General features: G+C 63.0%; 1 protein-coding gene across 1 annotated transcript; it reads right to left on the bottom strand.

Annotated features, from left to right (window-relative positions):
* Window positions 1-1,551: 1,551 nt before the first annotated feature.
* GRK1 (G protein-coupled receptor kinase 1) lies at window positions 1,552-11,883 on the bottom strand (the record flags this gene model as incomplete). The annotated part of the gene is made up of 7 exons (XM_079137422.1): window positions 1,552-2,337; window positions 4,681-4,882; window positions 6,433-6,557; window positions 8,410-8,493; window positions 8,907-9,064; window positions 10,068-10,195; window positions 11,188-11,883. The coding sequence occupies 7 exons, from the start codon at window positions 11,881-11,883 to the stop codon at window positions 2,039-2,041; spliced, it is 1,692 nt and encodes a 563-aa protein (XP_078993548.1). The 3' UTR covers window positions 1,552-2,038.
* Between the last annotated feature and the right edge of the window lie 522 nt (window positions 11,884-12,405).

Below are 12,405 nucleotides of genomic sequence, written 5' to 3'. Positions count from 1 at the left end.
AGGAGTATACGAAGATGTGGCATGTGTGTGTGCAGGTGTGTGCAGGTGTGTGCAGAGGTTGTGCATGTGTATGGGTGGGTGCAGGTATGTGTAGGGTGTGTGCACTGGTGTGTACAGGTGTGTGTGCAGGTGTGTGCAGAGGTGTGTGCATGTGTGTGGGATGCGTGTGGGTGTGTGTAGGGATGTATGCTGGTGTGTGCATGGGGTGTGCATGTGTACGGGTGGGTGCAGGGACATGTAGGGTATTGCACAGGTGTGTACAGGTGTGGGGGTGTGGGGGTGTGGGGGCGTGTAGGGTGAGTGTGCAGTTCTGTGTGCATGTGTGCAGGGTGTGTATATGTAAGCACATACATGTGTATGTGCAATTTTAAAGGAAAGAATGCAAATTGGAACTCATATCACAAACCAAGGAACCTGCCCCTCTTTGTTAATTTTTAATACTTTTTTACTTAAACAAACTTTTTATCCAAAGTCCTTTCTGATTGCAACATCCCCAGGGCATCTCGTGCCCCACCTAGGGAGCAGAGAGTTTCCAGAATGACTATGAAAGTGGAAGTGAGGGGCCTATGATCCCCCGCAGCTGCAGGTCTCAGGAAGTCAGCAGTGGGGCACCTCCCATCATGCCCAGGGACAGCTGTACAAGAGGAGACACCCTGTGGTGGGGTCTCAGGAGGGTGTCTGGACAGGGTCAGAATTGAGGGACTCTCTGCGGAGGACCCCAGGCCTTTCATGAGTGGTGTCCAGACTTCCTGAGAGACGTGCCCGTCTCCAGCAGTGGGGCACTGGTCTCTCCAGGAGATCATGAAGCACAGCAGATGAGTCGCAGTTGCTGGCCAGGATCCAGACAGGACCTAAGATCTAGGACTTAGAAGGCTACAAGTTCCTAGGGCCAAGCAGGTCAGCAGGAAGAGAAGACACCTGTGCTCAGGTAGGGGGACTATTCCTGAGAGAGCACCCCAGTGGAGGGGCCTGAAGACACTGCTGGGGTGAGAGGTCAGCAGGAGCAGAAGAGCTGCCCACCTCTGCCCTCCCTGAGCCAGCCACCTCTCGTCAGGCACCTTGCCCCTCTGGGAAGGGTGTTGAAGTCGGGGTCGTAGAGCTGAGGTTGCCAGGTGGGGCAGGCCTGTGGGTTCCTGCCCTGCAATATGGTCACGTAAGGGCCCGGACAGAGGCAGGGTGCCTGCAGGTGATGGACCTGAACCCAGAGCAGCGTGGGTGGCCAGGTGTGTCTTTGTGCTCGCTGACTCAGCTGGGCATATGTCCTGCGTGACAACCTCGCGTGCGCATGGGCCAGGCTGGGAAAAGACCTCCCCCAGTCAGACCCAGAGGCAGCAGAAGCTGGGGGAGCTGGTAGCTTCAGATTACCTGAGGACAGACATCAGCTCAGGAGGAGTGGACTGCGCAGATGGGTGTCCGCCACAGGTGCTGTGGACTGAGGACAGGTGTCCTCCCAGTGGTGTTGGCTACCTGGTAGCTGCCCCTGCCACTGTGTGGGTAGCAGTGATTCCCAGCCAAGCCAGAGAGGTTCCAGCATTTCCACTCCCCACAAGACTCAATGTCCCTGAACGGGAGTCCCTGAGGAGCAGGCCAGGTGAGGAGTCCAGGACGGTGCCCAGAGTCCAGACTCTCAGGTGCATGGGCACGTGCAAGCCATGGTTTGCTGGCCCTGAGCTTATTGACAGCTGACCTTCCACTGAGGGACCTCAGCTGGGACAGTATTGAGGCCCAGGAGACCCGAGTTGCCCACCAGCTTCTGACTGCACCATGGCCAGCACCACCCAGAACGGAGTCCACTTGCACGTCTCTGCAGGGCCTTGGGCCCACCTGTGTTGTTGATTTATTCCACCTGAAACACTTCCTGGATCTTTTGAGTGAAATAGGACAGAAGGTGGACGACCAGGCTGGCACCAGGCTGCTCTGGGGCCTGCAGGCTTCTCGTCCTTGAGCCATGGGGCCTGGGAGGAGGGAGGGAGGGAGCTCCTGCAGGCCGCCGGGGGCTGCCTCCGTCCACCCAGAGCCGTTGCTCTGGGAAGCTCAGCTAGGAGACCAGACACATTCCTGACTTGGACGCAGGGGCTGCCTCCTCCACCGCGATTCCCTTCATGTCGTCTGGCATCTGCCCGTCGGGGCGCCACACGTTCAGCTCCCCGAAGATGCCCGTCTCGATCATCTCCTCCTGCCAGGGAATGGGACAGTTGCCCGAGGCAAATTCCTGGAAGAATTCCATGTCTGCTTTGTCAAAGACCACGCCCTTGACAGTGGAAAAGGCACCCACGTCCTGAATGTTCTTCGCATAGACGGTCCTGGAGTCAGGGATGAAGGGAGGAGTCAGCATCCCTGTGGGGACACAGAGAGGCACAGGTGAGAGGCGCAGGTGAGGGGCCCAAGCAGGAGGGGCAGAGCTTGGGCCTCCCGTGGGTGCAGAGACCACGGCTCTGCTTTGGGGAAGGGGCCCAGCATCTCACAGATGTTAGCCCCTGCATGGACAGAGCTGGACTCGGCCCTCGTCCCTGCAGGCTCCCCAGACCCCATCCCAAAGCCTCCTGGAGCAGCGGTCTTCTCTGACCCTCCCTGGGAAGTTTAGCCGCTGTTGTGGCTCCCTCTACCTCTCTGTGGCCCCAGAGCACCCAGCGGGCCCCAGCTGGGGCTTGCCACTGCAGTTGAGTTCAATGCGGACTGACCCCACTGGCCCTCCCTCCCAAGTCAGCCTCTGCTCACATGCCCAGGAGCCAGCAGATGCAGGACACCAGTCCCTGACAGGCCCCATGCGTGCAGACACCCCCCAAGCCCCTCTCAGTGCATATAGACCCCCCAGGCCCTCTCAGTGCGTATAGACCCCCCCAGGCCCCTCTCAGTGCATATAGACCCCCCCAGGCCCCTCTCAGTGCATATAGACCCCCCAGGCCCCTCTCAGTGCGTGCAGACCCCCCCAGGCCCCTCTCAGTGCATATAGACCCCCCCAGGCCCCTCTCAGTGCATATAGACCCCCCCAGGCCCCTCTCAGTGCATATAGACCCCCCAGGCCCCTCTCAGTGCATATAGACCCCCCAGGCCCCTCTCAGTGCATATAGACCCCCCCAGTCCCTCTCAGTGCATGCAGACCCCCCAGGCCCCTCTCAGTGCATATAGACCCCCCCCAGGCCCCTCTCAGTGCATATAGACCCCCCAGGCCCCTCTCAGTGCATATAGACCCCCCAGGCCCCTCTCAGTGCATATAGACCCCCCAGGCCCCTCTCAGTGCATATAGACCCCCCCAGGCCCTCTCAGTGCATATTGACCCCCCCCAGGCCCTCTCAGTGCATATAGACCCCCCAGGCCCCTCTCAGTGCATATAGACCCCCCCAGGCCCTCTCAGTGCATATTGACCCCCCCAGGCCCTCTCAGTGCATATAGACCCCCCAGGCCCCTCTCAGTGCATATAGACCCCCCAGGCCCCTCTCAGTGCATATAGACCCCCCAGGCCCCTCTCAGTGCATATAGACCCCCCCAGGCCCCTCTCAGTGCATATTGACACCCCCAGGCCCTCTCAGTGCATATTGACACCCCCAGGCCTTCTCAGTGCATATAGACCCCCCCAGGCCCTCTCAGTGCATATTGACACCCCCAGGCCCTCTCAGTGCATATAGACCCCCCAGGCCCCTCTCAGTGCATATAGACCCCCCAGGCCCCTCTCAGTGCATATAGATCCCCCAGGCCCCTCTCAGTGCATATAGACCCCCCCAGGCCCCTCTCAGTGCATATTGACCCCCCCAGGCCCTCTCAGTGCATATTGACACCCCCAGGCCCTCTCAGTGCATATAGACCCCCCCCAGGCCCCTCTCAGTGCATATAGACCCCCCCAGGCCCCTCTCAGTGCATATAGACCCCCCCAGGCCCCTCTCAGTGCATGCTGTTCCTGTTCTGGGAGATCCCCACTGGCTCCCGCCTCCAAGCAGACCCGTGGGTGCAGAGAGGCTGCGGCTGCCGCAGTTCCCGAGGCCGAGGCCTCTGTCCTCCTCCCCACGCACTTTGCTCTGATACTGACTCAAGCCTTCCTCAGGGTGAGAGGCCCCACCTCACCCCTGACCCAACGGAGCACAGTCCTGGGGCTTCCTGGACCAGCACCCGCCTGACTCCTGGCCTCCCTGGGGCCCACGTCCTGACAGCTCTCCCAAGTGGAGCCCATCTTTCCTACTCTGGGGGCTCTGACCCCTGCCCGGTCAGCTTCTCCCCGTGGCCCCTGCTCTGTCCTGAGCACTGTGCAGAGATGAGGTCCAAGTCTTCCCCAGGCTCCTGCAGGTACGGCTGGTCGTCCCCGTCACTCTCGGGTGCACACACAGACACACCGGGAGCACACATGCGCACAGATCACAAACCTGCCCGCGCACGCTCGCAGGCACAGGCAAGACACGGGTGGACACACGAGGACACACAGTTCGAGGACAGCTACTGGTCGTGAAGCACCTTTTCACACCATGGGCTCCCTGCCTCTTGTGGGCACCCAGCTGAACTCAGGGTCACACCCCACCACAATGCCCAGACCCGGCACACTGGGGATGGACAGAGGGCTGGGTGGTGTGCTGGGCGGGAGGCAGCTGTGGTCCACAGGCATCCCTGCACTGCCCACCTCATAGCCCCAGGACAGGGCAGGCCACCAAGGCCCACACAGGACAGCCCCCAGGCCCAGGTGCCCAACAGTACCAGCCTCCAGCTGCCTCCAGCTGATGTCCCTGAAGAGGGCATGGGCACGCAGCCCGTCGCAGCTGCCGTCCCTGAAGCCCAGGCGCTTCTCCGGGTCCTTCTCCAGCAGCGCCTCGCAGAAATCCTTGCTGGCCTGGCTGAACTTGTCTGAGTAACTGACCGGCTCTGAGAGGATTCGCTGCTTGAGCTCCTTGTTCTCAACCTGCAGGCCAGACACACTCCTCCCTGATGCCCCAAGCCCACCACAGGCCAGGCTGGACACACCTCCCTGATGCACCAAGCCCACCACAGGCCAGGCTGGACACACCTCCCTGATGCACCAAGCCCACCACAGGCCAGGCTGGACATTCCTCCCTGATGTCCCAGCAGCCCACCTGCAGGCCAGGCTGGATACTCCTCCCCAACACCCCTGCAGCCCAGCAGAACTTCCCCTCTGCCCTGGGAGGTGACAGGACTCTCCGCATGCTGCCCCCAGATGGGTCAGCATTGTGAGACCTCAATAACCAAGCCCCAGGAGTGCAGTCCTAAGGTGACACCCCAGAGGCTGAAGGTGGGGAGCAGGGGATTTTCAGGAAGCTGGTTGGCTTGCGGGAACTGGCATGGGGTTCCATCTGAAGGAGGGAGCATAGGAATCAGAAGACGCTGCCTAGTTGGTGCTGGGCCAAGACCTCACTGCACACGGCGGAACAGGACAGGTCTGGGCGCCTTGATCAGCACTGTGGAGGCCCAGCACCGCCCAGGCCCCGGCGACGTGAGGTGCAGACAGTGTGGCCCAGCCTGTGCAACCCCCAGCGGCTGCCGAGGCCTCCACAGCCCTGGTAGAGGCAGAGGCAGAGAGTGACTGAGCATAGGGGACCACCAGGAGCTCAGAATTCAGCCCGTCCAACTCCCGTCCTGGGGAGACCAGCACAGGGGCCTGCACCCCACCAGGCAGAGCCAGGGCCCCCAGACAGTCAGAGGGTGAAGGGCTCAGAGCAGGACAGGGCTGCATCTGAGGGCACTGTGAGGTGCTGTGCCCATCGGCAGGACATACCAGAGACCCTGGAGCCTGGCTTCTAGTTTAGCCCCGCCTCAGCCACGTGTCCTCTGGGCTCTGTCCACACTTGCCAAGGGAATGGACCCAGAGCCGCCCTGCTGGCCTTGAGCTGGGCAGAGGCACCTGCAGGGGCTCTCTCTTGTTTGAGTAGCAGGAGAGCCTGAGTTCTGAGATGCTCGTGGAGACAGGGTTGGACGCAGACCACGAGAGGGCCACCTCCCTCCAGGATGCCCAGGTCAGCGCTGTGCCCATGCGAGGCAGCAGGCTTTTAGGGTCTGGGGAGGAGGGTAGCTCACTGTACTGAAAGGAAGAGTAGCAACTGTCCCAGGGGCATAAGCCACTGTGACCTGCATCCCCGTGGGCAGCCTGGCAGCCGGGGAGCTGTGGAGGTGCGTTGGCCAGGCCTTGGGACAGTGCAGAAGCAGCCCCTTTGTGACCTGTGAATGAGTCCCACGCCTCCGCTCGACCTGCCATTCAGACAGGGAGGGCAGCAGGTTCCATGGGGTGCTTCATCTGCACCTCTCACTTTGGGGCCAAAGGACCCACAGCCTTGGGGGCTGCGGCCTGGACCATCTCTGGGGCCAGGGGTGTCACCCTCAAGTCAGCAATGCCAGGAGCAAGACCCCGACCTAAACCTGCGCCCCAGGGGTCCTCAGAGCCACCCCACCGTCCCGCCCGCGAGGGCCAGGGCAAGACCGCTGCTGGGCAGCACCCACCTTCTCTCCTCGGGCTCGGAAAGGGCCTCTGGCCGCAATCATCTCATAGAGCGTGACGCCCAAGGCAAAGTAGTCCACAGAGAAGTCGTACTCCTTGCTGCACAGGAGCTCGGGGGCCATGAAGCCTGCCAGGCACAAACCGCAGACTCAGACGGGTGGCACTTCCGGCGGCCCTGCCCCCGTACCGCCGGCCAACCTCCGATGACCACCCTGGGGGGTCTCAGCATCTCAGCACTACTGAGACTTGGGACGGAAAGTGCTGTGCCCCGGACATTGGCAGCAGGCTGGTCTCCACCCGAGGAGACCCACAGCCTCCCGCCCTGACAACCTACGGCACCCCACACGGCCCTCGTTCCCTGGGCGGAGGCTCCCTGCACACGTGGAACCGGCCTCCTTTCCCTCTGGAGCCCGGACTCCCAGATCCTGCAGATCACGCCAGGCAAGCTAGTCACGCACAGGCTCTCGGGGGCCGAGGGGCCCTGCAGGCTTCTCGGCTCGCTCTGTGCAACACTCAAGGGCACAGATCCTAGCCAGGTGCCCCAGGAATGGGCATGACACCCGGGTGTCTTGCCTTGGCGGAGGCCACAGGTCAGGCCCTGCCCCCTCGCCGGGGAACCTCATCCCCGGGCACCTCTGGCGGCACCTGCTGAGCTGACCCCATGCTGCCCCCACCCAGTGCCGCTGGAGCCCTGTGCCATTTAACCCTCACGATGCAGAGGGCTAGCAGCCGCAGGGCAGGAGCTAATGGCCCCCACGGAGCTTGCTCAGGCCAATGCAGGCAGCAGGAAGCCAGGCTGGGCCCACAGGCCAGCAGCTGAGCTGCCACCATGGCCAGCGCCCTCATCTTCACCTCACTGGCGTTTGTAACGGTCACGCTGCACATGAATAGGAGGGTCCTGGCCCATCTTCCCCGCTGCCCTGGGCCACCTCAGCCCAGCCAGCACAGCCCATCCTGCCACTCCAGGTGCTGCACCCCAAGCCACACGCCACCCAGAGGTGCCCCTGCTGTCCCACAGACGAGGACGAGACGGTTCGCTGGACACAACGCACGCCGCCGGGGCTGCAGGTCCTGTGCTCTTGGGTATCTCATGCCCGGTCCCTGCCCTGCACACAGAAGGCACCATCCTCAGCAAGCAGAGACTGGGAGACAGGGAGGCCCTGGCCTCTGCCAACGGCCATGGGCCAGCTCATGCTCTGACCAGGGAGTGGTGGCGACTGCAGGCCCACTGCCACGCCAGAGCTCAGGCAGGGCATCGCGTCCCAGCAGACAGGGTTGGCTCTGCCCTGGCCTCTGCGCAGTTACTAGGCAAGCAGCTGCAGTCAATCCTCACCACAAACCCCTGTGGTGTGCATCAGAACCAAAGGCCAGAGACGTTAAGCAGATCACCCAACGTCACACAGCACTCCTGAGCCTGCAGTATGCCCCTCCAGAGACTCTTCTTTTATCCTCCAGGTGTGCTACCTACTCCTCTGCTGGCGGGCAGTATGAGGCACAGCACAAGCTCACGCCCTGGTGCACAGCGACCTGCACACAGGGCACAAGTGTGTGTGTACAGATACCTGCACAGACACACGGGTCAGGCAGACACACGGGCAAGGCGGTGCCAGCATTCACAAGTGTTCACGCATGACACACGTGTACAGACCCCGCGCTGTGGTACATGCTGCAAGGACAGTGCGGGGTGGCACTGGGGGAGCGAGTCCCTGACCTTCGCCCTCGGCTCGCTCCCCTCTGGCCAGCGCTCTGGATGCCCTCACTCTCTGAGACTGGGAGCCTGAGGTCCTGGGTCCCTGCCCCTCGCACCCCAAGGGCAGCTGCGGTGAGTGGGCGAGCGGCACGTCGGGCTGGTGGGCAGAGGTGACCCCAGGAGCAGTGAGCTCAGAGCCCTGCAGGACTCTTACTGTCCACTGGTGGGCCTCAGGCCCTGCCCACACCTCCCCTGGTGCAGAGCCTCCCAGGCCCTGCCCCCGCCTCACCTGGGGTCCCTGCATAGCCCTTGGTCTTGCTCTGCCCCTCCTGCAGCTCCACGGCCAGCCCCAGGTCAGAGATGCGGATGTTGCCTGGACGCAAGCACAGGCCACGGTCACTGCTCTGCAGAGCAAGGGCGCCTGGCAAGGCAGCAGCCAGCAGGCGCCTGTGCACACAGCAGGCAGCACACACACCCTCCTGGCCGGGTGGCAGGAGGGCAGCAGGCTGGGGTGACCCTGCATGCCACCAGGTCCTCTGCCCCAGCCCTGGGCCGTGCCTCTGCACCCTCTGCCTGTGGCACGGGTGGCCTCGAGCTCCAGGCCGTGTCCTGCCCGGGACCCTCCTGACCTCACACACAGGAGTCACCGCTCTAGTATTCCACAGCCCAGGGCACCTGGAGCCGAGGACTCAGAGCTCTTGCAGTGACCGCTGGGAAACTGTTAAAAGAGCGAGACCGCCTGAGCCAGCCTCAACCCCGGCACTGCCAGCCGTCCACCACGCCCACCGTCATTGTCCAGCAGCACATTCTCGGGCTTGAGGTCGCGGTAGACGATCCGTCTCTGGTGCAGGTGCTCGAGGCCGCTCACGATCTGGGCCGTGTAGAAGATGGCCCGCGGCTCCGGGAAGCCAGGGTTCTCCTCGTCCACGTTGTAGATGTGGTACCTGGAGGCCAGCACGCGGGGGACGCTGGGGCCTGGGCTCAGCCTGCTCTGGAGAGGCCCCAGCTTCCCGCCCCAGCCGCGACTGTTAAAGGCCTGAGCTGCGGTCTGGGGCCTGTGCCTCTGAGCCCAAGGCCACCTGCAGGACCACGGAAGACCCAGGGCCCAGTGGCCACCAGATCCTGCAGACATGCATGGTCCACAGCAGGTGTGTGAGGTCCTCACCCAACCTCGAGCTCCCAGGTGGACTCACAGGGTCCTCTGCCCAGCCCCACCCTGAAACCCACCCTGACCCTGACATGGCTGTACACATCTTAAGAGAAGCGAAGCCCAGAGCTACACGGAGGTGGGTGCCCTGAGCTGGAGGACAGTGGCCAGGCCCGGCCTCAGAGAAAACAGGAGGGCGGGTGAGAAGCCGCAGGCCAGCTGACCTGTGGTCCGCCCACTCCCGCCCTGGGCCCTCACAGGCTGCTTGTGTGGACCTCATGTCCCTCACTAGAACCCGAGCAGCCAGAGAGCAGGGTCCATGGGCGGGGACCAGGTCTGAGGGACAAGCGCAGACCTCACAGCCACAGCTCCCCCTGCTGGGCTGGTGCCCACGCTCCAGGACCTGCCCAGGCAGCAAGGACAGCAAGGTCCCCAGGACAGCAAGAACCTTGGTGTGGCGGTGTCCCATTTTATAGACAGAAGATCAGGCCACCAGCTGGCACTCGGACCCTGGCCCTCTGACCTTCCTGGGAGTCCACGCTGGCCCCTGGTGTCTCCAGCCCTGCTCCCTCCTGGGTGGGCCTCAGCAGGCACCAGCTCCGGGCGAGGCCCTCAGCCTCCTCCGGTTCCAGAGCCGTGTGGGCTGGCACCACAGGGGCCTGTGACCAACCAGGCCAGGGCCACTGCAGGGTTGCTGCCCCAGTGTGGGGCTGAGACCAATGCCAGCTCCTGGAGGACGCGGAGGTTTCCCCGGGCCCAGCGGCCCACTCCGCTCACACCCTGGTCTGGACCACCTCTACCTTACGTCGCCTCCGTTCATGATGGTCATCACCAGGCAGAGGTCAGTCTTGGTCTCGAACGCGTAGGCCAGAGACACGATAAACCTGCTGTGCACCTTGGTCAGGATGGTCTTCTCCACCATGGCACCCTGGAGGGAGAGGGGGTTCAGGCTGTAGACCAGAAGGCACGTGGAGGGGACCCTGCTCCCCCCGCAGTGGCAACGGGGCCAGATTTGCCCCAGACTGAACTGGCTTCGAAAGCAACTGAAATGACGTGAACCCTCTGCACACACCCACTCCACAGAGGATGGGCATGAGAGGTCACCACAGACTGGGCCTGGGCCTCTGGGGCAGCTCCAGCCAAGGGAGGCCCACCACCCAGCCAATGACCACCTCCCTGCAGCAGCACTGGCCCTCCCTCCCAGTCCTTCCTGGGTCCAGTCACTCCTCCTGCAGCCACCCAGCCCTGTCCTGCCAGCCTCTGCACCATGAGCTCTGCTTCACTGTCTATCTTTATCCTGAGACCGCGTGAGGCCCCTTGGTGAAGGACAGGACAGGGGCCAGGCTTGCTGACCCTGCAGGTGCACCCAAGGAGGCTGAAGTCAGGCGAGACGCTTCTTGTGGGTTGGACGTGCACAGCCTGGCGTGAGAATTCTACCCACAGAGCTGCCCTTCAAGACGGTCTCCAGCCACCTGGGCACAATCACACCTGGCCTCAGGAGCTGTGTCCCTCGAGGCTGAGCAGCTTCCACTGACCCTGCCTGGACACTCCAGAGCCAGCAGAGGAGCCAACAAAACATGGAGCAGGCCAGTGCCGCCCTCTCCCCTTCCGGGAAGGCTGTCCCTGCACTTCAGCCCCACAGGCCGGTTCTGCCTCCCACAGGGGGAGCCAGTCCAAGGTGCCAGGCCCCCCTCCCCGGTGCCTCCTCTGTCTCAGCGTCAGCAGGCTTTGGACTTCCGGGGGTGGGGGGCCTCCAGAGAGCAATCCCTGACATGCGGGGTCCGCCGGCCAGAAACCCAATAAGGACTGCAGGCCCCAGGGCCAGTGCCGAGGGACACGGGCCCTTGGCAGGTCCTCCACAGCCCCGGCCTCCATCTGGACCCCAAGAGTGTGTCCCTGTCGCTGGGCGGCTGCCCTCACCTGGCACCCCTTCCTCTTCTTCAGCCGCTTCTTGTTCAGCTTCTTGCAGGCGTACATCTTGCCAGTGGCCTTCATCTGGCAGGCGGATACCTCCCCGAAGCCGCCCTTCCCGAGGACCCTGAAATCCAGGAACCAGTCCTCGCCGACAGGCTGGGCCTCCAGCCACTTCCACTGCAGGAACCTCAGGAAGTGCAGGCTGTCCAGGTACTCCTGGAAGGGCGCCTGGCTCAGGTGCGCCAGCGTGGCCTGCAGCAGCGGCTGGAAGAGCCCGTCCTGGCTCCCCACCGCCCCCTTCACCTTCGACACGGCCCCCTCATCCAGGAAGCTGCAGAAGAGCTTGGCCTGGGGGTCCAGGTACGTGGCCAGGATGGCCTGCGCCTTCTGAGGCCGCAGGTCATCGTCCGCAGTGTCGTAGTCCTCGATGTCCTGCCAGAGCTCCGCGGCCGGCACGTGCCTCTCGTCAGTCCTCAGAAACTGCTGGAAGAGCCGCTTGCCAATGGGCTGCTCCGAGCACACACTCTGGAACTCCAGGCTGAGGCTGTCCCGGAGACCCTCACACTGGGACAGCGGGGGCAGCCGGAGCTTGGCCCGGTACTTCTTGTCCCTGGAAGAAGGGCCGCTGCTCCCGTCAAAGCTGCCCCGGGCAGCGATGAAAGCAGAGTTGGCCACCACTGTCTCCAGAGACCCAAAATCCATGCTGGCACTGCCTCCTGCCCGCGTCAGGCGTGAGGCGCCATCAGCCAAGTCGAGCCCTTGGCGCTGACCCGATGCCCTTGGCCTGTAGCCTGCTCCTGCCCTTGGGGACAAAGGAAGACCTCCCAGCAGTGGCAAGGATGCCTAAGGACCTGCTGCAAAGCCCCAGAGAACCCGGGGCTGACGCAGCACTGCCTAAGTCCCAGCCCAGGGCAGGGAGGGCACCTTGGGGGTGACTACCAGGTTCAGAAAAGGAAATCCCCTAAGCTGCCCCAAAGCGGATCAGCGGGGCGGCAGCTCAGCGCCCTGCAGCCAGAGACCTGTACTTCCTGCAGGAAGGACGAACCCAGGCCCCAGGGTCAGGAGCCTGTCCTTGTGGAACCCTGGCCAGCAAGGACAGGGAACCCAGAGAGATCCTCTGTAAGGTTGGTCAGTCATTCAATATTTATGCTAAGGAAATTACAAGTGAGAAGCAAACCACCTGCCAATAGAAGCTTAGAGAGGAGAACCCCAGGACAGCTGTCC

The sequence above is a fragment of the Sciurus vulgaris genome (genome assembly GCF_902686455.1).
Source record: "Sciurus vulgaris genome assembly, chromosome: 4".
Taxonomy (NCBI): Eukaryota; Metazoa; Chordata; class Mammalia; order Rodentia; family Sciuridae; genus Sciurus; species Sciurus vulgaris.
The sequence above is the reverse complement of the archived record's forward strand: the minus strand, read 5'-3'. Positions and strand labels throughout refer to the sequence as shown.